Genomic DNA, 25,894 nt, shown 5'->3' with positions numbered 1-25,894 from the left:
GTCATTGTTGTAATATTTTGCTGTGATCCTTTCCCTCCCCTGTATCACTTTCCCAATTCTCAACTATCACAAGTGTGTTGGTTGAGTGTTCATTCTATACAACAGGTCAAAAGTCTATAAAATACTTCACACCTCAACTTGTGTAAGTCAGCATAAGCTCCATTTCCATCAATGGAGCTATGCCAGTCTAAACCAGCTGAGGATCTGGCTCCAAGTTCAGTTTGCACATTGAAGCCAACACATGACAGTCCAAAATGCAAATCCCAGCTCATTTCAGGAGTCATTTAAAATATAAACAGATCAGAACAGCAGATCATCAACATGTGAGTATCAGATGTGTCTGGCTACCATTATTAGAAGCTGAATGACTGAGCACACTTTTAGAAACAAAAGTGTGGGATTTTCAGTCATGCTCAGTGTTGGCCTAATTCTGCTCCCTCTGAAGTCAATGTTAAGACTCTCACTGAATTCAATGGGAGCAGAGAATTTAATGCTGAACCACCTTTGAAAATCCCACCCAAAATGGAAAGTTTAACTGGTAACAGTGGCACTGACCAACAAAGAGTAAGACATTTGTTATAGCTGCTGCATTATAAAATTGACACAGACTTACCAGCATGAGCTTTGAGTATATGAGTTTTCAGACGGCTATTATAGGAGGACTTGAATGGGCAGAGTTTGCAACGGAATGGTTTATGGTGTCCGTGGTGAGTCTGCATATGGCGATCCAAACTTGGCAAGGGAGAGGCAGAAAAAGGAAACACAAAATATTAAATAACTTCGGCTACTATTTCATACGCCAGGCTGAAAACCTAATGGGCCAGATTCTGCTACCCTTCTTCATGCTGGGTACCACCTTAATCTAACAAGGCAACTTGCAAAGCAAGGTAGTTTCTAGCGTGAGGAAGGGTGAGAGAACTGAGCCCAATGTTATACAGAATGCAAGCCACTTAAAACAGCATAACTGGGGAAAATCTGGTTTTAATCAATCTTATCCAGAGTTTAACAGGATAGGTGCTATAGAACCAAGCTGGTTAAAAAACCAAAAAACTAACACAGCAATTTTTGGTTTGACAAGAGCCTTTGTGAAAAGTTTGCCCCATTTCCCCCTCCAATCAGCAAGTTTTGAAATTTTTCAACCTGCTCTACTGAGGAAGCCTTCTTCTGGCAAAGAGAATAGAAACTGGCTAGTCTGTTCTGGAGAAGATGCCAGCAGGCTGTGCAGGAGCCAACCCAGGAGCAAAAAAAAAAAAAGAAAAAGAAAAAAAGATGGTTTTAGAGAGAGATTTGGGAGACAGTGCATGGACCCCAAGAAGAAAGGATGGGTAGCAGGGAACATCTATGCTAGGATCTTCTTTGTGAGAAGTCAAAGCAAGAGAGGGAAGTAAGAAACCCTTTCAGATTCCAGACTCTTTCTAATCAATCTTTTTATCACAGCTCAACCCATAACTACATTTGATTTAGAAGAATGAAGCACTAGGTGAACATCTTAACCTTTGAATCAGAACCCTGCAGTTTGGAAGCTTCTCTAAACCAGCTGATCTTCCTGAGTCCACAAATCCCAAGAAAGCAAGCGACAACATTAGGCTGGGCTAGACATATCCCAACAACAGCCTCTTCTCCTGGTATGTTAAAACTTTTGACTCTTGTCCTAGTTTCAGCCTGCATGTGTAAGAGGTGCATGGCAACAGAATTATAGAATGGGGAAAATAGTCTTTAGCCTCAGAAGTGCTTTCGTTTTATTTTCAAATGTGCTTGTATTTCACTTCAACTGGCAAATTCATACTAAACAGCAAATCTTCACACACCATGCAGGGGTTCCTGCTGCATTTTTCGTCCTGTACAACCATAAAAAGAGCCTGATTTATGGCAATTCCTGCCCACCGGTGCACAAGCTGCACTCTTAGTCCATTCAAATTAACACTGGATAGTAACAAAATGTACAGTGTGTCTTTATTTACAGGAGCACTTCATAGCAAAATAATTTTATTGTAAATTCAATAAGGAGATATAATTACTGCCATTCCAGTGAAATTAACAAATCTGCTCAATGAATAAAATATGCTGAGCATCCGTTTGTGTTAATACTTCATATAACAAAACCCCATCTTAAATACCTGACAAGGAAATAAACTGTCTTAACAATTAAAAGAGATTGCCCATCCAAAGACGTAGAATATATAATACTAGTCCATACAGGACCGCATACAATTAAACTCAAAACATTGGTCCAACCTCCGAGATTCTTTTCCCATCAGTTTTTCTTTAGTTTTTTTTTTTTTTAGACTTGCACTACGGATTTTCTCTCTCCCAATTACCTATTTTACCCAAGTTAAAGAGATGACGTAGATTGTCACACAATATCTGATTGCACCTATTTCTATGGTAACCACAAATTCACTGAACTCCACCTTGATCCTCCCTATTTAATCCCAGCACCTTCTTCACTCAGAGCCAGTATAACACTTGCCAGTGAAGAGTGCAGGCAACCTCAGTGCTAGAGCTGTGTTGCATTGTGTGTGGCGGGGGTGGGGGGATTATTTTAGAACAGAAAGCAGTGGTTCTCGCTACACTTTTAAAGTGGCACAATCTGTATTCCACCAATGCAGTTCTGTCAGGGCCTGCCAGTTCAGTATGGGAATGTCTCTGCCCAGAAGCAGCCTCCTGTGCCCAACACACACTCCCTGGGGGATGCCCTGTCCTTTTACTCGCCGAGCCTGTAAAACAGATTATGGTTATAACCTGGCTTGGGGTGCTGGTGGAAGTGTCACCTGTCTAGAACACAAGATTTGTCTTCTGTATCCTGCTCTCTCCCTAGGTATGGATTTGGTTGCAGAGCAGACACACTTAAGCCTGACTTATGATGCTGTGGATGATGCCACGAATGTTTAAGAAAGAACAGAGCATGGATTTTCCCTCCTTCGTTGGATGAGTAGGTGTCTCCTTGGAGGATAGATGAAGCATGCATGTGCTCTCAAGCCAGTCCATAGGGGTTTGGTGAGGCGGAGGGGGAATTCTACAAAATACATTTCTTTGTGGCAGGCCTTCAAGAAGTAAGTTTAAAAAGCCAATTAAGAAGCTGCCTCTCTCCTCAGTCTAAGAAAACCTTTACCACATACTTTGTGAGAAGTTTGCTTATTTCTGCTAACACCTAATTTGTTGCATCAGAAAATGGAGTATGTTGTGGAACTCACTCAGAGAAGAGCCCTATACTCTTGTGGATAATGTTTTCATAGAACAATTTACATACCACAATAAGTTCAGCTTTTGAGAACTGTTCAGTATTAAAGAGACTACATCTCTCGAAATCAATCCAACAAAACTCCACCACCAAAAAAAAAAAACAAACAAAAAAAACAAACAAACCACACTGCTATCTGAAAACTATTGCTTCAGGTAACACCCAGGTTCCTTATTTATGAATATTTCCCTCTTTTCTTTCCTGTTTATTTCATGAATTTGACAGCACTGTGAAGGGTCAGTTTCATTGTTTCCTCTGTGTAGGAAGTTTGCCGCTTTTGTTTGTGTGTGTTCTTCCCCCACAGAAAAAAGGAGACTGAACATTTTTTAAAAAAATATGAAAAGAATCAGAGATACTGGTAAGGGGACTTAGAAGAATGTGAATACCTGAAAACTAGCAAAAAGAGGGGAAAAGCAGTTAAACGGTAAAAGTGTCCAGATTTCAAGTGTACAGTGCCCCCTTTAATGTCAGCACACATGAAAGCAGTATCACTGGTCTGTACTTCTATTGCAAAAACTTACTTGTGCCTGAACGCAGAGACAAAGGAGCAATACTGGCAGCTGTACTTGTCTTCACGGGTAAACATGGCCAGAGCCAAATGACTTCTCTCATGAGATCGCAGACCCTGCATAGACATCAAAACCCGGTCACACTGGCTGCAGTGGTAGCCCCCAGGCCTGGTTTCATCTTCCAAGGATGCTCCAGATTCAGCTTCAGTAAATTCCACCATGCCATGGTCTTTTGCTCCCTCAAAACCCTCCAAAGTTGTGTTTGAAGAATCTTCCGCTTCCTGCTAAAAAACACATACCCCCCCAAAGCCATCAATTCTCTCTCCCTTCTGCCTTGGGTCTTCCCCGTGTGTTAACTTTACCTCTAAGATTACCTTTTCAGAATCTCTCCTGGAATCCCACTACATCCATGTTCTAAAGATATCCCTGCACTGTTCCCATGTCATCAATGGCTTTCTTCAGGAAAAGGTCCCATACTTTCAAATCTATTCTAAAAAAAGACTAACTCTCACAACTGGCCCTAAGTAATATTGTCAATGTCAGCATAAAAGCCATGGAAATGGAGTAGAAACTGAGCTAACAACCATCGAAGCCCTGGAGGTGGAGTCCCCAAAACAGCTTAGAGACACATAGGAGGGTGGTATGTAGGAAACTTGCATTGTCCTTGCCTCTGGACTAACCCAGACCTCCCCTTCCAAGGGCTGTTGAGCAAACACTTTCCACCAGCACTAAATTCACAAGAGAAAAACAACAGGCACTCTAAGAAAACACTACTCCTCTTCAGAAACCGTTACCTGTTTCTTGTTCCCCTCCCTTATTATTATTCATCATGGCACATATTTTGTTGTGATCAACAGCTTAAAATTGGTAGAGAGTGTGGCACCACATTTATTTGACCTTGGTTTTCAGCTTTCTTACTCAACTACTTAAGTAATTTCCTTTTGCTCAAAAAGATGGCAGTGATCCTGTAGGCTACTCTTGGAAAGGATAGTTGGGTAGGAGAAAAGGAACAATCTCTTTTGTAGCATCACGTAAGCAAAGGGGGAGGACAGTGAAAGGACAACAAAATAATAAAAGCCCTTTTAGATAGAGTACTTCAGACCTTTCTGGATTTAGTTGCCCTATAGTAGTATGCAGCAGGGGTTAGGAAACAGGGGATTGTGGGGTCAGCTCTGCTACTCAACCCACTCTGAATTCTCACTGCAGCAAAAGGAATGTGTTCACAGCTCCTGCTGCATGACTGCATGCACATGCCCCAGTTGATATCCTGAAGAACCTGCTGTGAGGAAGTAACCTCTAGTCCTCCCCTGCACACCAAATTTCCTAGAAGCAAAAGTCCATTTGCACATGAAGAACAAAGTGCATTTACAATCAGCCTCTTTAGTTGGGCCAATGGCTCAGATAAATGACAAGTTAGCCATCTGAATGGCTGTTTACGGATACAAATACCCAGTTTGCTTGTCGTTGTAACTATGCATGCAAGCATGTAACACACAATTTCATGTACATTTGTGTGTACACACTTCAGGTTTCCTCTTCTGAAAATTTTGCCTTCAGAGGCAAAGACAGTAGAAAAGTAGCCCAGAATAGCTGGACAAGAGCATCCTGCTCAGAGGCCTATGCTTTCTACCATGGACAAGGCAAATTCCTTTATGCAAGATAAAGGGGATATACTCAGTGGCAAAAAACAGTCTTCATGTCCCAAATCAAAGGTAGAAGAAAGTTGTAACTAACATCTGAAAAATTTAGCATTAAAATAATCCAGAGACAACAAAGAAGACTGTCCATTCGATTTGGTTGATGACTAGGAAAATCAGTACCTAATCAAAATTGAATTTAATGAGAGAGTCTGCACATCGGCTTCAGTGAGCTTTTTGATCAGGCCTTAATCTCAAACAAACACATAGCCAGTTCTTATAATTCTCACCTTTACGGTAGCTGTCACAGAAGAGACATTCCCATACTGAACATGCTTGCGAAGGTGATTACAGATGGCTCGAAGGGTGGGATGAACTTCCACGCAAAATTTACATTTGTATCCAACAACTTTCCTCTCCTTAAATTTTGATACATCTTCCAAGTGACCGAATGTCTGTTGGAACACATCAGTATAATCAACATATACATGGAAATTTGCTTCCAGAACTAACTTAACCAAAAGAGTGAGAGAGATTACAAATGTACCCTGCAACAGCATGGATTTTAAAATAAAAAACAATTAGGCAAGCCATTTTTGTTTGTCCAAATAGAAAAGAAAAAGCCCACTCCCTTGGTACTTTAAGAACAGAGGTACAGATTTTGCAAAGCAGCCTAAACGACTTAGCCTTATTGCCAAGAAGGCTAACGGCATTTTGGGCTGTATAAGTAGGGGCATTGCCAGCAGATGGAGGGATGTGATCATTCCCCTCTAGTCGACATTGGTGAGGCCTCATCTGGAGTACTGTGTCCAGTTTTGGGCCCCAAACTACAAGAAGGATGTTGGAAAATTGGAACGTGTCCAGTGGAGGGCAACAAAAACGATTAGGAGGCTGGGGCACATGACTTATGAAGAGAGGCTGAGGGAACTGGGACTATTTAGTCTGCAGAAGAGAAGAGTGAGGGGGTATTTGATAGCAGCCTTCAGCTACCTGAAGAGGGGTTCCAAAGAGGATGAATCTAGACTGTTCTCAGCGGTAGCAGATGACAGAACAAGGAGTAATGGTCTCAAGTTGCAGTGGGGGAGGTTTAGGTTGGATATAAGGAAAAACTTTTTCACTAGGAGGGTGGTGAAGCACTGGAATGGGTTACCTAGGGAGGTGGTGGAATCTCCATCCTTAGAGGTTTTTAAGGTCAGGCTTGACAAAGCCCTGGCTGGGATGATTTAGTTGGGGATTGGTCCTGCTTTGAGCAGGAGGTTGGACTAGATACCTCCTGAGGTCCCATCCGACCTTGATATTGTATGATTGTATGATATATACACATCCATTAACATAGATGGATAATATGTGTTTAAATCCCTTAGGCTGCTTTGCAAAATCTCCTCTCAAGTTTTCAGTAACCTCTCGTTAATGCCTTTAAAATATGCAGGTAAAACATTTGCATAGTTTGAATTCTGAATTTCTGCCTAGTGACAGAGTATTATTAATTTTTAATTACAAGGACAAGTTTTGCCACTGAGTGACTCCGATATAAACTATGAATCACTCCTTCGCAATGGCAAATAGTTACTTCAGATTTACACCAGTGAACAGAACAACATTTGGTCCAAAGTTCATATGGGGCCTGATCCAAAGCCTGAAGTCATTAGATAGATGCTCATTGATATTAATAGGTTTTGGTTGAGGCTCCTTGTCAGCTATATTACCCCATCATGCTGACATCGAGCCTTACTGAGTAAGCTATTCCTGACAAGGAAATTGGTATTATTACAAGGGATGATGACTGGAGAGGGCGGGGGGGATTGGAAAAGAGACAGAGGCCAGGGGCCTTCTAATAGAAAGTCACATTATTAAGTGCCAGATAAGGAGGTTACTCACAGGAAGAGAGGAGGAAACAGAAATCCCCTAGGAAGCTCTAGAAAGGGATACAGAAGTGGGCTGGGGGGGGAGAATGTAATCGAGCTAGAACGTTTCATTGATTTACAAAACTCATCGGCACACTAAGTCACTTGCTTGCCTGTAGCTGTTTGGCTGCCAAAGAGCATGCATGTGTACACTAATAATAAGCTGTCGGGGAGGGGGGTGTTGAGAGAACACACACACTCTCTTACCCTCTCTTGTTTGAAATCTGCAAAAGCACCATCTGCATATTTCTGCTTGCTCAAAAGCTGTTTCCTCCTCTCTTGACGTTTGGCACGCTTCTGGAATTCCTCATTGTGACTGTTTAAGTGTGAGGTCAGTTCTGCCATGCTATGCAGTTTACTATCACAGTGCTTGCACTGGTAGGCAGAGCTCTGAGAGCGGGTGCCACATCCCAGTATGGTAAAGTCTCTCTTCAAATCCTTGCTGTGGTGGTCAGTGTAATGCATACACAGCAGCTCGGCCGTGCTGAAGGATAGTTTGAAACATTTTATGCACCTGAAAGGAAGCCACTCAATTTCCTGAGCCTCATTCTCCACCTCAGGCTTTTCAAAATCATTTCTCTCCTCTCCTAGAGTCTGCTTTTCATGCTCGTCAGCATACACAGCTGTAAAGTAGCCCCCCAGCTTGCTCGCATGCTGCTTCTTAGGGAAAACGCCAGGGTGACGCTTCATGTAGTGGGACACGATGCCTTTTTTGCTAAAGGACTGGAAGGAACAAAGCGAGCACTTTTTCTTTTCCACTGCCCTCCTCAGCTCCTCACTCAATTGAGGAGAGGTGTCTTTGGGAGGCGACGGAATGATCACTTTGCTGGGCTTGTCACTTACCGTCCTGGAGGCTGCCAGGCAATGAGTGTAATAAGCGTCAATGTCATGCCGTTTCTGGTAGTGTGCTGCAAGCCCTTTGCGGATGGGGTTTGTGTAGGAACACAAAGCACATTTGAAGAGGTTGTTTTTGCCTTCGGGCTGCGCCCGGACATTGTTGTGTTTGATGCGGTAGTGCCTGGCTATCCCCTTCCGGGTGGAGCAGAAATATTTGCACAGCTGGCAGCGGAACACCGTGTGAGACACGAGATGAGAGCTCGAGAAATGAGAAGCTGTCACGGTAACTTCTCCGATGTCCTCAGCAGCAATTTCCGGAGAAGCCTTTATTTCGGGGGTACCCCCCGGCTCCATGGACGCAGACACCTTTGATGGTGACTGCGCAAACACGTCAAATTCAGGTTGGTTGTGGTATTTTTCATAATGAATTTTAAGCTTTTCCAAAGTGCCATGGGTATAAGGGCATAATTTGCATCTGTAAGCACCATACCCTTGCTTGAAAATCCTACTCGTTTCTTCCACATCATTCTGGGCCATGTCATTAGACTGCTCCACGTCATGCACAAAATCCTCAGCGGTGACCTTTATTGACGGATGCCGTTTCTGGTAGTGTGTAAGGACACCGTGGATCCGCGTATTAATGTATGGGCAATGCCTGCATTTGTACACGGCTCCTGGGTTAATGTCTATGTCCTGTGCAAAATCTGCAGCTTTAACTTTCATGCCAGGATGTTTTTTGCCATAATGCGTCAGGAGCCCGTGCAAGTTATTGTATTCAGACTGGCACACCGTGCACTGATATGGCGTGGAGGATATCGCAGGGTTTGCAGAGGCCAGCTGGACATTTTTTTCCTGGGGAAGGCTGGAATCTTCTGCACAATCGACATCCTGTTCCATCTGTGATGTGGTTATCTGGTCATCAGAATTAACTCTAGTCCCGACTTCATCGGACTGGGTCCCAGCTTTCTCAGCAGCATCTTTCTCCTTGATGATATCCAGCAACACAGATTCATCCCCATTCATGGCCCAAGGATGAAAAGCCTGATAGTGATTTGTAATATCCCAAATGGAAGATGCTTCAAAAATGCAGTCTCTGCATTTATAGGTTTTTGCCTCTGATGGCATCACTAGGGCTGGAGGGGAAGGATCTGGACCTGCCCAGAGTTTAGTGGCCATGTATGTATAATCAACATAATGCTCAGGATGTCTCCTTTGATAATGCACGAGCAAACCGCTAGGCTCTGTATGTGAATAAATACACCATTCACAGTGATAACCAGCTTCTATTAAGCCATCCAAAAATGCCCATCGTAAAATGGATGTAACTGTGGCCTTCAGACTTGGATGGTCTTTCTTAATATGCTTCCTCAGTGCATAAAAATAAGGTGATGTGTAGGAACATTGACGGCATTTGAGAGCTCTGAGTTTAGCCTTGTCCCGCTCTGCATTGGAAGTGGGCGCAGGCATGCTGCTGGACAATTTTTTCTGGCCACGATCGCAAAGGCTCCTAATTGTGGCCGTGTGCTGTCTGATCACATCTGCATTGGCTTTGAAGTCACGATGCTTCTTTTGATAATGAATGAGCACGCCTTTAACGGTCCGATTTCCATAATCACAATGCTGACAGAAGAACATTTCATTCTCAAGGGGAGCCACAGAGCTCTCAGAGCTGCCCCTGTTCAGCTGCATAGACGCTGGTGGCCTCTGAATGCCTGGTGGCATTTCACCACCCCTCATCATTGCTGCTGTGGGGGGCGTCTGTCTAATGTATTTCGCAGTGACCTTTATTTCTGGATGCCTTTTCTGATAGTGGACGAGCACTCCTACCACTGAGCGGTTGCTATATGAACAGTGCTTGCAGTAGTAGAGTTCAGTGGTGAGGTCTGGTGGTGGTGGAGGGGGAGGTGGTGGCTGCGAAGCCATGTTGGACAGTTTTGGGGAGATGGGAGTTCCCAGCTCAAAGGACAGTTGAGCCAAGGCAGAACCCCTGTCGACAGACACCACCCGCATGGTCTTCTGAATCCTGAAATACGAAGCCTTTTCTTCAGGGTGTTTTTTCTGATAATGCACCAGAACAGAATGCATGTTAGGGCTTGCAAACGAACACACATCACAGTCATACACCACAACGCTATTAACTGAAGGCTCTTTCTGATTTTCACATTCTGGACTAAAACTCTTTGAAGCATTTTTGTTAAATGTAGCAGGCATGCCAGCCCCGCGGGCCACTGGGGTCGAAGTTGCCATGGTCTTCGGAGCAGAATTCAAGATCTCTCTCAGTGTTTGCGACTCTGCATTTAACCCTTCTTGCTGCTCAACTACATAGCTTGAAAATATCATTGCATTGTTAATTTTAACAGTTGGGTGCATTCTTTGGTAGTGTGGCATCAAGCTTCTAACATTCGGGCTAGTGTAAGAGCAAAAGCGGCAGCGGTAGATCAGATCGGAATGATCAAAGTTGAGTACATTCATAGCTTCAGGATGATGCTCACCATAATGCTGCTGCAGGTCTTCAAAGTTGGTGTAGTCAATGTAACATTCAAGGCATCTGTACACAGCACTATGATCGTTAGGGTCTAAGATATACCTAAAGCTGAACTTAATGTAAGGGTGCATCCGTTGGTAGTGGGTGCTAACACTCCTGGCAGATTTGTTACTAAAGTCACAGTGTTTGCAATAATAAAGCCGTCCGGAATCATTAAACTCTGCATTTTCACTGTTTTGATCAGATCCATACATACTCGACTGGCTGCCCAAAAGAGATGCATTAGGCCCTTGATGATCCTTCATGTTGACAGAAGAGCAGTAATAATCTTCCTCATCTTCAGATAAAGTTAGCTCAATTTCTGCCCCATTGGTGGAATTATAATCATGCGGCATGTTCCTGAAATTAGTCTCCTTCTGAGAATCATTAGTATCTCTTCCCCACATTTGCTGGGGTGCATAGGAACTAGACACCTCCATCAATGGCTCTGTTTGTTCTTCTTCCTTGTCCAATTCTACTTCTATCTCCACTTCATTGTCTTCCTCCTCCTCTTCGTCATCCTCTACATTAATCACTGCATCTTCTTGCTGCTTGTTTTGGTTGATTTTGCTCTGTAAGTTGCTAGCTATTTCATCAATTCTAGTTCGCTTCTTCACGGGTGATAGATCTAGGGGAAAGTCATTTGTCAGTTTTCGAGAGGCCTTAGCTACAAAGTTATTTTTAGATGATAACCCAAGAATTGAGGTCTGGCTTTTCTTCACAGTGCTGGAGGCAGCATGGGCATCCACCTCACTCTCTTGTGGAGCATTGGATGACGGTCCCTCATATTTTGGCAAGTTATCACAAAAAGAATGCTTGTGTTGTTGATGAACTCGGAGACCTTTCAAAGTAGTTGTGGAGTAGTTGCACAGCGTGCATTTATAAGGGTGTTGCGAGTGGGGTTGAGGGGACTGCTGCTGTTGCTGCTGCACGGATTCCATCATTCCGCCTGACTTCCTGCCATTTATATTTCCACTTTCATAAGACACTGTGCTTTCATTCAGAGAGGAGGCTATGCTTTCACTCTGGGAATTCACAGCATCCCAATCTGATGTTGTACCTGTATGACACTGTTTATGAGCTCCAAGTTTTAATGAACTCTTACAAGTGAAAGGACATTCATCGCACTTGTATACAGCCGTCTTCCCAGACAAGTGGATGTTCTCAATATGGCGGGAGATGCTTCGGCGGTGCATAGTGAGGAAAGGGCAAAAAGGACACTGGAACCTGTTCATGTATCTTCTAAAGGGTATCCCCTTTGTTTCCAATAATTTGTTACCATCAGATCCCATCAGCTGCTCTGCAGACATTCCTGAGGTCTGGTGATCCATGGAGTTCAAGCCGTTCTCACTGTCTATTTCATTTAGCTCTTCATCAGAGCTAGAGTCATTTAGCATACTATTAGTTTCCAGGTCAGCAGAAGAATTTGTCATGTCAGCTATTCCATAGCGGGATCTGTCAGACAAATTAACCATACCAGAGTTATGAGGTGACTTAGGCTTCATTTGAGGATAAGACACAGAAGAAAACTTTGAAGATGTAGAAGAATTGGGTCTGATAAGGGAGTTACTCATAGAACCTCTGAAGTTTGAGATATTGGCATTCGGCATCTCACGTCCTGTAGCATTCATAGAGATATAGTTGGAGTTTGGGGCGGAGTTCGGTGCACTCTTGTTCTGCACATCAGGCAACCCGGTTCCATCCTGTTGCTGTCTCAGGCTTGACAGTATTTTTACCATGCTGCGATGCTTCTTCATCATGTGGTCACACCAGCGTTCCCTTCGAGGGGTCTGATAGCTACACCATTCGCAGCAAAAATTGCCCCTGGACTTTGTTAAAGGCTTGACCATGGATTCCAAGATGCTACGCTCTACTACTTCAGCAGGTAGCTCCTTGCAGGATTCCTGTACTGGCACGGATGCAGATGCAGATTCAGATATGGCAGCTGCAGTGGCAGGGGGAGTTGAACTCTCCTTTAGATTATTTTTGTGATACATTTTCTGGTGCTTAATAATCCTTGCACGCCTTGGTGATTTATAGGTGCAGAACTGGCAAGAGAAAACTTTGCCAAACCCTTCATGCATCATGATGTTGTAATTTAAGGATCCAGCAGCAGGCGGCCCCACCGAGCTCCCTCCAGCTTGTGTGCCATGCACTTTTCGGGTATGTTCTATGAGAAGGTTTTTGGATCTGAAGTAACGCACACAGAATTTGCACTGGAAAAACTTGTTTGTTGGTTTAGGATTTGGGGCCATGTGCTGGCTATAAAAACTCTGGCTATGGCTATAATAACTTCCAGTCCCCATCTGAACTGCATTTTGCCCTAAAAGAAAGAAAAAAAAAAACACAAGACATAAATACATACAATTTCTTCCCCACCTACCACTCAATGATATAATTCAATATTCAACAAAAATCACATCCCATTGGGTACATCAGTATTCAAATGCATGCACTTGGACTATCTTATCTATGCTTCTCTACTACACATATTGCAAAACTCTGATATGTGGGACATAACGTGAATATGTATTACTTCTAAAATAATTTTTTTTTTAAATAAACACACTGGTTTCAGAAGTTCACACAAAAAAAACTTCTAAAATTCTTGATGATAAAAAAACAGGTAACTCCCCATTTCAGTGGTTACATACAAAACAGTAATCAGAACTGATATGGCAGTAATTAGACAATGCTCACTTTGCTGTCATTATAAGAAAATTAATGAAAATTACAAAGTAAAGACAGGCAACAAGAAAGAGGGGTTTATGTTTACCTGCAATTTCATCTGCAATTGTAAATTCATCCTTTATAGAAGAAAATTCGACCTCTGTCTGGTTGCTAGCATTCATGGAGCCAGACCTTGGCTGGCTAGGACTTTCCTCAGAAACATCTGTTGGCTGCAAAAATGCAGTGTGAACATCTTGAATGTGAGCTTTAAGGTCTTCATAGGATGGAGCTCGAAAATCGCAGCCATCGCACTGCAGCACCTCCATGGTCCTGGATAATACTTTTACATCAGGAAATTCTGAAAGTAAAGGAATGGGGGAGAAGCACTTGTCACAGAAACACCATTCAGTGAACTGTGATTAATAAGTAAAGCCAAGCTTGTCAGCAATAAGTTTTAGTAACTTCCAGAAATGCTAACATTACAGAAGCAGGAACTCAACTTTTACTCAATATGTTGAAAGGCATCAAGGAAATTCAAATTAACAGAAAGTCCTACCTAAATGGCTCACAAGTTGCTGAGCTGGGCTCTACAAATATTCAAGCCTTATGACCAATGGATGTTGATTCAGTAGACCATGCCTTCTTGCCTTTTCCCTTACTCAGGTTCTTCCTCTATGGGCTTATTGCTACATTGACGCTCTGCCTCAAATAAAGACATGGGAAGCACACGTGATTTGAGCAGCTCCATTACTTCCAGCCATTCATGCACTGACATTTGCTATTAGAAAACAGCATTTGTGCCTCTTTTCGACCAGCACTGACCTTCCTGCAGGTTCAACAACTACTGACTACTTCACTGCTAAAGATTAAAAAGCCTCCACTGGAAACTTGCATTTTCAATTAGTTTAAACATCTAGTTAGTTTTGACGTTGATGGAAAAAAGAGACATTATGGCAATGAGAGATCTGGATACGTTGACTTTTGACAGATTATTGCACAACCTCTAAACAATTCCACCAAACACAGATGATAGCAACATTCTTGTCTGATATTCCCATAAATATGCCCAGAGTTATACTCTGTCTCTGGGATCAGGATTTTGATGGGATGGTGGATGGTAGAGGAAGGGATTTCTGCTTTCATTTAATAAAAACACTGCAACAGCACAATGAATAAAAAAAGACCACTCCTCAAAGTTTCATGGCTTCCTAGGATTCTTCCACAAACCCTAATTTGATATACAACATGACACACTGATCTTGGTAAAGTCAAGTACTGTAGTTCAGTACATGACCAGTTAATCCAGTGAGACATAATTCTGGAGGAGAATTTGTCTCTGTGCTCAAAATTTATGGACTGCTGTAGAAGAAAGACAGGAAAAAAAGCCAGAGGCAGAGGTCCTCCTACCTCATATGTTTCTTGGGCACAGTAGCAACTTATTATCTTAATGAATGAATTATTTCTTTAAGTTTTCCACATGCTCCACTGGGCTACATTAACCTAGGACTTCCAGAGGTCTGATAGAGGGAAAGGCAGCTAAAATATTTTATGATGAAAATTCCATTCATTTATTGTAGAATATAAAATTACTTCTACAGCAAGATCAAAGTCCAATAATATTATGTCAATGCAATAAATGAAGGCATTGCATCAGGATTTTACATACAAGAATGTTCCTCCTGATAGCCTGCTAAAATAAACTTCTCTCAAGTCAAATTCTTGACAGACTGAGTACACAGACACTCCAGATGTTTACCTACACTACTATGCACACTGCATTTTATCCTTTTCCTCCTTAGTCCCCCATAAAGAAAAGGAACACTGCACCAGCTTCTTTCCAGCTAGCAAAGACACAATAATCAGGATACTCCAGTTTTTTTGTGCAAGTACCAGACCAAATTGTGTGGAAGAGGTTGCTATCTCTGCTCTGGATCAAATTACAGCAGTGAGTGAAGCCCCACCCCACGTCTCCTTTAGCACAGTCCATTAGACCTGAAAACAATTTTTTTTCCATGGAGCAGACGACTCCTGCATTTAGAGCACTTCACAGAAAAGCAGATCATCCAGTTTTCACTGCCCATCCCCCAAAGCTTAGTCCTTTCATCTCAGCCAAACAAGCCACAGCTCTGCTGAATGTGTTTATCACACTTTCAAGAGATATGAGCTCCTGCGTCACTGAAGCTTTAAGACTCACTAAGCTGCCCTAGTCCTCTGAGCTTTAGGAGCAGCCATTTTAGCTCAGACAACTCATGCACTCAGAAGCTCTCAGCCTCCAGCTTGTGCACAACATGGCCTCACTTATCTGAGCTTCATCTGAAGAGCACACGATTTTTAAAAAAATTTTTTGCTAGGTTCATGCTAGAAAAAGCATCATCATAAGAACACTACTTGCCTTCTTATGATTTGCCTTTTTCAACAGAGAATTAGCTGTTTCCATGCACTGTCAGAAACAGCACCTTTTGTCCCTAACTGATCATTTGCAAAGATCTCTGAAGGTTCTTTTATCCCATGAATGATAAATGTGTTAATTAGTTCCAGCACAAAAGTATTACTGAAGCAAGACACTTGTCCAAACTGTCCTGCAGACTGAAGCAGCACACAGCATGCCCTCTTAAACAGGGGGAGGGGTATGGGGGGAAGGAACCCTCCAGAATGCCTCAGCCTCTTGAGAGTCGTTCTTCTATGCACAGAAGACATACCATCTGACTCTGCTTGCTAGATTCCAAAGTCTAATGACCTTTGTTAATCACCAGCCAGCCTGTCTGCTTCAGCAAACTCTGCCAACAGACACACCCTTCAACACAAAGGCTGTAGCTATTCCTTTTAAAAGAGGTTCTCTGAAAGCTCCATTGTGTGGAAGAGAGGAAAAACAAAAACCTCTTTCCTTAAAACTTCAGTCACTTTAGAAAGAACATAACAAAAAATCTTGCTACTGTGTGTCTTTTGGGAACTTTTAGACCGATTTACCAAAAAAAAAAAAACCTGAAGGAAGAAAAATTGAGCTTCTGAACAAGATAAATGCAACGGCTTCAGCGGTGCAGTTAGAGCATCTATATTATATAAAGTTACCATTCTTTAATATTCTGGCACTTTCTGAAGTTATTCTCAAGGATGCTAGCTGTTGTCTAGACAAACTCAAACCAGCAGTCTTCTTGTTCTGCTACAAAGCAAATAAAAGGTTATGAGATTAGTAAAAGCTATAGATTTTTTTACAAAATGACGGAAAAGCCTTTCTAATGGGTTCTAGCTTTAATGTTACTAGGGCCTCTCCCACAAAAGCAGCACTGAGTCATAGGAGAGGTTAATCTCACAGAAGATGAAAGGAACAAACATCCTCAGGTACAGCTGAATGGCCTTCAATCTGAAACAGTTTTCACCAAGGCACGTACTGAAATCACAATGAAACTTACTTTGTGAGGCAGTTTGCCTTACTATGTGCACATTTATCTTTAAAATTCAAGCACTGTGTGAAGAAAAAACCCAGAAACTTGTAGTTTGGGCTAAACTATCCAAAGAAACTGAAATGTGATGCATTCCTTATTTTTTTTCTTGTCTGCAAGGGATATGGAACCAATGGAGACCCGTCTATCAGAAAGCAAAAAAGAGCACATTTTCAGTGCACATGTTGATCGTCTGTCAAGACATGCACCAAATAAAGGAGACAAAGCAAGATTTGCACAATTGTCCATCATGAGGCAGCAAAGGCAACACTTTCTGTAGGTTCATGTACCAACACTGCCTTCAACATTCCGATTTTTTAGTAAACACACACTCTGTTGGGTTTTTTTTCAGATATCGTGACAGCAAGATTTATTTATTTTTGTTACCAAATCAGCAAAATCAAAAGCAGAACAGGAAGCTTCTGAACTACCAAAGCAAAGTTTTAAACAAACATACAAACCAAAAACAAAAAGCCCCCAAATAACAAACCATTCAAGGAATCCATATATCAAGCAAGACCTCTAAAATATTCCAACCCATGCCTTGTGACCATGCTAACTACGATATCATAGCTTCTAAAATACCCATATTAATGTCAGGCTACTCCCCTCAGGCAACTAGGGAAAAACTGAAATTAAATACACCACTAAGTTTGTCTAAATTTGTTTGGTCTACACAGAGTGCAAACTTTTCTTAAATTATATGGCTGTTTCATATGAAAAAAGAGTCACTCTGATTTTCCAACTGGAAAAAAAAACATGAGCAAACAGATTTCCAAGTTTTTGTAGTTTTAAAGCTTCAGGCTGAAGTCTCCCATTCTCTCTACCTTTCTTCTCCTAGATCTTAGCAACAACTGAACTTCAGTACAAATAGTTTTGAGGGACTTTAAGTGTGTGGTTTTGGTGCTTCAAAAAACAAAATAATTATGAAGCCTAAAGTATTGTGACCTCAAAACAGAGCTTCTAGGGTTGACTACCCATCTGTTCTGTTTTGAGATGGAGTCAACAGTGCTTCCACAAGTTAAGAATACCTACATGAACAACCACAACTGAAAAGGTCATGCCGAGCACACACAGAACATCCATCCAGCTCAATTTTAGTATCACCACATTTGAAAATGAGTACTCCAATTTTCTGAGTTTTCCAACATTCGGAAGATCAGAAGCTTCTTTAGACCTAGCAAACAGAAGGCAATCACAGTTTTCATTTTGTTCACTTTAAATTTTATTTATTGCCAAGGTGAAGTTGATACAGAGCCACCCTAGGGTTACACAGTTTATTACAGACGCACTTCTGCTAAACCTGATACAACTTGACAACATTTCCTTGGAGACTCATTTTACTTGGCCAAAACAGTTCGGCATGAACAAAGGGTTTTAGTAGAGATTGGATTCATGCGTTTGAGCAAACTTCTCCTCTGACAAAGTGTAGGAGGCCTCAGCATTGGTCTTTTTTTTCCCTTTTGGTCTGTTGGAGCTTAACCTCCCAGAAATAAACTATGAAACACTACAGCAATGTGATTCACCAGCACCTAATTATAGACATTACAAAATCTTCAAGAAATAGAACTTGAAATCTCACGAGTAACACCATAGGGTATACGTTTTTTCCTGACACAGAAATCAACATTTTAAAAGATGCCAATATTTTACAGCTGCAGAACTGTCTCCTACTATAGATTAGATTACTAGTGAAATGCTTTATTTAGCCCATGCATGTGTGGCTTCTGATCTTCTTTTCTTAAGTTGATTTTTTTAAAACACTATCTATATTTAACCATTCAAGACACCAAGATTAAATGACCCATTGAATAAAACTATGGGACTTTATAGCAGTGGAAAAGCTGACATGTCTGAGAAATGTAAGCCTGAAGGGTGCTATAAAAAGGGTGTGTCTTATCATTTATATTCTTCACAGAATAGAAACAATGAGGAAATGAGAAACCAAATTTGTGCCTTCAGTTATATCCATGCAATCTCACTTGAGTCAGTGGTGTCTTTCAAAGACAACCTAAAGTGATTTCTTTAGCAGCAACTTCAATCCTCTCAGGAGCTTTGTCGGAATTTTTTTTCTTCCATTTTGTATTAGGAATGAAAAATAAAATCTATTTTCTTCCCTTATCTTTTTCATTTCTGTAGGGTTTGATGGTATTACATAGGTTGCAGTAGGTCACTTCATTAGCTAATTCAGGATTCCAGTTTGGATACAGTGTAGACTCAAAGGTTAAAGTCTGCCTTTAGCACATGGGTATAGACTATACAGTCAAACTCCCTGTATGTTAACCCAATGGTTAAGTCTTCTGCATTACGTTTTGAAAACAAAATGTATAAAAAATAGCTGCATCCATCAGTCAAACTCAATTCAAGTTGACTGTGTATGATGGTCATACATGCAGCATCACCACATTTTGGCCATTAAGCACTTATCCAGCTTCCTATGTGATCTCAATTTACCCATATTGAAAAGGCATAACATAAGATAGCATGAGTAATCAAGAAACTCAGAGAGATACAGAAGTGTCACAAAACAAAGGTTTCAGGAAAAGAAACTACTGTGATCAGAGATGTGCTATACCCCAGGAACAATAAATAATAAAACCACAATTTGAATAGCAGCAATAAGAAACCTAAATACCTCTGCTAGTGTCTGGATATACATTTTAGCCAATATTTTGAATGTGGCATGAGCTTCAAGCCAGGTTTCACAAAATGAAGTCTACCTAGTATATGCTGAAATTCTGGTTGACTGCATTGTTATAAAAACCAGGCACTGTGAAGCTCTACAACACAGCTAAATTCTATTCTGGTCAATTGAGTTGCATCTTCTTTCATGTCAGTGGAGTTGCACCCACTTATACCCATGCTTAATTTGGCCCTTTACAGTGTGTGAGTCCATGTCACATGCAAATCATTTATAACATTAGGTCAGTGCAATGCTAACGAGAGTTTTCAAGCTACTAGACAGCTTGTAAAACCTTCTATCCTTAAAAGGAAAAAAATCCTATGTGAGAACTGTATTTTGATGAGACAGAGGGAAACTTCACAACAACAGTGTTGGGAGTTGGGACATAAAGTACTTAGACTTTTCAGTGAGCAAGAACTTAAATTCTCAGAAAAGGGTGTTTTCTTCTTGAGACCTTGGCACTCACACATACAGAAACCACTACTGCAAACAGGTCAGAGCAATAGATAAAGTGTTACTGGCTCAACTTGTTCTCCAAGGCTATGTCTTCACTGCAAGAAGAATGGGTTTCAACTGCAGCACTTGTTAACTATCCCAGTTTAAAACCCTAGTGGAGACAATCCACTGTTGTTTCTACTGCAGGGTACCCAGGCAAGGTCCACAACATGCCTACACCTACAGTTCACTTTGCCTAGCTACCTTGCAGTCAAAACAAACAGTGCCTTGTCACCACTTGGGTTTTACAGTGGGACAGCTAACGCATCTCTTAGTTATCCGGTGGTCAACACACTTTAATTTGGCATTGAAGACAAAGCCCAAAATGATCTAAAATAATTATGAACCAAAGTGTTACTTGGAAAGAAACCAGGGGGGAGCATGAGTGGGTAGGGGTGTGTTTAGACATAGGTTACTTGAATTCCATGAGAATACAAGATGGTTTTACTAGTTCGAACTGCCCTAATACCGGCAGTTTTCATGATAATAATTCAATGGATTTTTTGCCTAGGATTCCAAACGTATGAACGAGAAGAATGACTTCTCCCTTAAAAACAGCTGAAGTTGCTGTCTGAATTCCTGGAGGATATTTCAAAATTGTAAAATTAAAGGCAGAATGCAGATATGCTGCCACATCTTAATTAAAACAAAAATAAAAACAAATTGAGGGAGTTTATTAAAAGCTGCTACAAAGTTTGGTTCTGGATACATCTCTCGGCTTACTGAAGTCCAGTTGCCAGAAACCAAGGGAAAACTCAGGCTTTGGGCAACCAGACTTCATCATAACAAGATCAGACACAGAAACATTGTTTACAAGTCTCCCAAAATTAGATGTTTAGGCTTGTTTGACCCCCCAAAAGTTGCAATCTCAGTCATCGCTGCCATGTAATTCAAAGGATAAAAGAAGACCCTCAGAAGAATGCCTAGGGGAAGACAGTTACTCTTACAATACCAAAAAGGGTCTGGTAACAGGGGTGCTGGAACAATTTACATAGTAGGGGTGCTGAAAGCCATTGAACCAAACTGTAAATCCTTCACACGATGGAAACCACTTGAAGCCAGGAGGTGCGGCAGCACCCCCAACACCCCTAGTTCCAGCACCTATGTCTGGAAAGGTGAATGAGAAGAATATGATCCTCCAGAAAGATGTGGATATAATGCACTTTTTCTTCCCTAAAAATTTAGGTAGTTCCTTACCTGTGTTATTGGATAACTGTAGCTGGGGAGAGGGGAGTGGGGGTTGGAGAAGACTCTCTCTCTAGGTAAAAGGAAATTCCCTGGAATCAATATGTAGGGGGGAGGGATAGTTCAGTGGTTTGAGCACTGGCCTGCTAAACCCAGGGTTGTGAGTTCAATCCTTGAGGGGACCACTTAGGGATCTGGGGCAAAATCAGTACTTGGTCCTGCTAGTGAAGGCAGGGGTCTGGACTTCATGACCTTTCAAGGTCCCTTCCAGTTCTAGGAGATTGGTATATCTCTAATTATTATTTTATTATTATACTTCCTTGAGCATATATTGCAAGAAGATCCAACAACTGCTTTACTCAGAAGGGGAAAAGGTAATTTCCTAGCAGGTTCCTTTAGTTCTCCTATACAAGCCCAGACAGGAGGTTTGCTTCCTCTTCCCAGCAGGTGAATAAATAAATGTACTGAATCCTCTTCCTGGAGAAAACCCTCCAGGGAAATAACTCTATTAAGCAGGTCTGAGATTCTAGTAAGTGCCTTTCAGAGGAAGATGCTATTAGACAAAACCATTTTCCAAAGGAAACATTAAGCTAATACATTTTGTAAAAGCCCAAGAGGAACAGGACAATGGAGAAAATCTAGAGGGCAAATGAGGCCAGTTGTCCTATTCACATGCTCAATGCTCAAGGAAAACTGACTACCTCAGTGGCACCCCACTAACTTCTCAACAACAGACATTCTCTTGCAAGAGGCTGGTTCATTGGCCCTCCTTTAAACACTCTGGTATCAGAGCCAAACAACTAAACTGACCTGGCTTTTTGCACCAGCCTCCTGAATGTACTTCTCACGCTGTAGAAAACAACTGAAAGATCTTTATTAATAGCAAGTTGGAGGATCACCATAAATGCCAGTTTGCACCATGCAAACTGTTACAAGAGCACACACTCTGTGTATATATAGTTAATACATAAGGTGCCTGGAGACAGTGCTCAGGAACACAGCAGCATAAAGCTGGGTTTTGTAGAACCAATAAAACTACTTCTTGTGTCCTGCAAATAGTTTCCTCTAACAGCTCATTACACAATGGATTACAAGACTCTTCAGCGTGGCAGAACCTCATTAAAGTTGGCTGTCTTGCCAAGAAAGTCAACAGTGAACCCAAGTCAGGACTACCAGGTTAAATAATCAGATTCCCTCTGTGGTGAACTGGCTATAGCTGGCAGGATAATGCTCTCTGCAAAACAGTCCAAAGAATCAGGAAGGGCAGAAACATCACACAGCAGAACTGTACACTCATCTCCGGTTACTCTTCTGCTCCTAGTGATCCCGACAATAGACAGACACAGATACTTCCTAACCCAGCCATCTGACCATTTGTCTCAGTCACAGTTATAAAGGTCTGACTGCTTAGGATGCATGATTGACAAGCTATGTGTGTGCATTAGGAAAGTCTGAGTTTAGTATCCAAGAAGCTCGATTTACTCAGGCCATATGCTGTATGTAGACTTTACTCTTCAAACTGATGACACAGCTAGGCCCAGGTCATGTATTTGCGAGATAAATAAAGATCCCTGAAATACTACATTATTTTATGGGCCCAGGGATCTGAAACTTTGTGATGGCCATAAAACGGGAGGTTCCATTTCCCCAAGGTCAGCCAGCATACTGATTCCAGGCCAAAAAGCAGAGCTCAGATCTGGTCCTGATGCTTACAAAAATCCTCAAGAAGGAAGAACACAGAATAATGAAAAGATATGCCTCTCAAAGGCTAGACAAACAGGAGTTCTGCTGGAGAAGTGTTCCATCTGCCACCTTGAGATCTAGACCCAGTGCTATATTGCATCAGTGCTACCAGAGGATTTCTAAACTGTGGCCGGAACACCTAAATAAATTCCTGGGGTTGTTTCTAACAAGTGCTATGCAATGCCCAGTTGGGTACGAGTACTAGGCTCCTAGCTGGATGAAGTTCAAAACATGGGCTGAAACCCAGAACTACACATGAATCAGTTCCATGGAGAGCATCAAGGCTTCATTCTATGGACTCCTTTCTTCATGAGCATGAACTGAACTAAGTGTCTTCCCCATGAACTCAACTAAGTGAGGCCTCTAGAGTGGAGGGTGTGGTTTTCTTAATCAGCATTCCAAACGCTCTAGATGCCTGTAAAGATTTATCATCTTATTACTCCTATTTCAAAAGAGCTGACCTGTCTAGAAGCCTTCCAAGGAGAATGAGAAAGGGTAGTTACTAGCAAGGTTGTAACCCTGTAACTTTCCAAATTGCAAGTGATAAAACCAAAGCATTGCCAACCACCAGCCATGTTCCAAGGCACCAATAAGTCCAATTAAATTGGAACATGGTTGACAAAGACAAGTAAGGGGCAGCCTATATGCTGTGTAGTGTTATCTCACTAAGATTCAGAGCCCACGTCATACGTATAAGGCCTAGGAGTGCTGTCAGTGGCTGACGTTTCCCTAGGGAACAGAACGTCTCTAAAGACATCTATTTTGTTTAGGCTTCAAGTCCTCAGGTAGAAACAGCAATTTCTCTACTCTTCACCACAATCTTAGGAAGTATTCCTCTCACTACTACTTTAATGCAATGCTTATTTCCTGGTATCCTAAAGTCTCCTGAAATGCCACATGCCTTGGACAAAGAGTGGAATCTTCTGCCAACTGGTCAACAAGTTTTCTCAGGTCGATGCAACATACTGCTGACTAGTTTATAATGAAACACAGGACACAATATCAGTTGCTCATTGAGTTCTGGCAAAATACCAGCAAAAATCTCTTCCTCATAGCCTCAGGCAGGATCAGAGAAAACAGTTCAGCCAATTTACTTCCCAGTGCACTTCAAAAGAGTATTTGACAAACTGCCATTAGCACTTACCTGGACCAGTATTAACACTGGGTTACACAAAAGCCCTCTCAAGACCACTTTTGCTGCATCTAGCTGGGGGGCCGTTCCTTTGTCTCTTTGGGGATGGAGGTTATCAACAGCGATCAAGTCTCACTCTTGACTCTACTCACCACCAATGCCATTGACTAGATTGAACAAGCATGAACAGGAACCCCTGCTGGTGTCCAAGAGAAAGCTCTGCCTCTTGAGGAAAGGCTTTGTGAAAAGCAACAGGTCCATCTCATGACCCCAGTATCATGAGGTGGATGCCAATTATAATTGGAACATTCCACCAACTCTAAAGACAACATCTTTGTGGCCCCTACTCTCTGCCTACTAGAAGTTTCAACTCTTCAAGAGAAGAAAATCTGCATTAGAATGAAAGGGGCTGCTTTCACCTATTGGAGATTGGAAAAATTAAGTTCTGATGACATCAGACCCTCATACTCCGTGAGAATCTTGCTGGCTCATTCAGCTGGGTTTTTTCCTTCTGTCTCCACTTGCTGAAAGGAGTGAATCAGCACCAGTTTCTGCAAGCTGGTATAGGAAGATTGAGCGTAAAGTGTTTTTAAAAGGGCAATAAGTTTTGGTTCAACGTTTGCAATTTGTAAAACACACAGGCACCATATGTTCTCTAGACAAAACCAAACAAAACTCTGTTCTGTACTTAAAAAAAATTAAAATTAAAAAAATTTAAAATTAAAAATTACAGCATTGCTAGTAATAGCTCACAATACTAGCTAATTGGCTGAGGTTAATGGAACATCTCCAGCCAGCAAATCTTTTGACTAGAGAGGCATTGGACACATTAAAGTAAGTAAAAGCAGCACTGCCTTGCCCTGCCCTATAAAAAGGGTGTCTTCAGCAAAAGAAGTGTGCATTCCATTACATAGGTGATTGTTCAGAACAGTCTCCAGAACAAATCATCTCCATCAACTTCTCATCTGTCAAATCACTACACTCCAATAGAGGCTACCTGTCCTCCTCCCTTAACTACTCCAAACACAATCAAGTTAAGAAGAGAAACATTTTTAAACTGAGTTATATCAAAAAAGGTAAGACGCCAGAGCTCTAATGGAGGAGTTCTGTCCCAGTTATTCCTTTCTGCCTTAAATAAGCTCTTTGAGGGTCAGTCACTGAGATCCAATTTCTTTTTCTTTCTTCAAAGAACTATCCAAAAAAGAAATGGGCCATAAAAAGGAAAAAATAACTAGGACTTTCTTTGTAAATGAGGCCCATAGCTAAGGGAGGTAATAAGAGATTATTACTGACGGCATCCTTACAAAAAGATAGAATCACTAACAGTTTGTAGATCCTACAGAAGTACAGCAGGAGTAGAAACCCATGATACAAAAACAGGAAAAATAAAGAGACTGTAAATGAATTAGAATATTAATTTTTTGGACCTAAAATTAAGCAAAGAGAATCAATTTCAAGATTAAAGCTGACTCACTATCATCTTAAATTTTTTCCAACTGTGAGAATATAGTGGGTTAATTTTGTTTGTACGATCAGGATGCTGGATAGAAGCTGGTAAAACATTATAAAGCTAGTGGTCAGATACCCAAACCATACTCCATTAACAATAAATATGCAGATTAGTTAAAATATAAAAATTAAATCTATATCTATTTCTAGATATACATTTTATTTATCTCACTTGCAGTGAAACTTCTTGATCTCAGGATTTTAACACAACTGAAAGACAGATCCCAATAAAGTAACAATACTCTGGATTCCTTGTTCTTACATTTTTCACCCATAGGTGATCTTTCTACATTACAAGTGAATTAGACAAACAGATGCTAATAATTTACAAATGGCTCATTAATTCTATTTAGCCACCTTGGACCATCATCAATTTCAGACTTTG

General features: G+C 41.4%; 1 protein-coding gene across 10 annotated transcripts in view; it reads right to left on the bottom strand.

Moving 5' to 3' along the window:
• Positions 1 to 25,894, bottom strand: part of ZNF462 (zinc finger protein 462) — a 110,762-nt gene that overhangs the window by 47,312 nt on the left and 37,556 nt on the right. For 8 of the 10 annotated variants that reach the window (XM_050948151.1, XM_050948157.1, XM_050948152.1 and 5 more), the window contains 5 exons: positions 13,429 to 13,680; positions 7,499 to 12,975; positions 5,678 to 5,842; positions 3,763 to 4,034; positions 614 to 732 (listed from right to left, as the gene is read on the bottom strand). In XM_050948151.1, the coding sequence (XP_050804108.1) occupies positions 614 to 732; positions 3,763 to 4,034; positions 5,678 to 5,842; positions 7,499 to 12,975; positions 13,429 to 13,648 (6,253 nt within the window). In that variant the 5' untranslated portion in view covers positions 13,649 to 13,680. Of the gene's footprint in view, positions 1 to 613; positions 733 to 3,762; positions 4,035 to 5,677; positions 5,843 to 7,498; positions 12,976 to 13,428; positions 13,681 to 25,894 lie in introns of those variants that run through there. The other 2 variants (XM_050948147.1, XM_050948149.1) reach the window with 2 other exon arrangements.

Source organism: Gopherus flavomarginatus, chromosome 3 (genome assembly GCF_025201925.1).
Source record: "Gopherus flavomarginatus isolate rGopFla2 chromosome 3, rGopFla2.mat.asm, whole genome shotgun sequence".
NCBI lineage: Eukaryota > Metazoa > Chordata > Testudines > Testudinidae > Gopherus > Gopherus flavomarginatus.
Note: the sequence above shows the minus strand (reverse complement) of the source record. Positions and strands in the feature narration are given on the sequence as shown.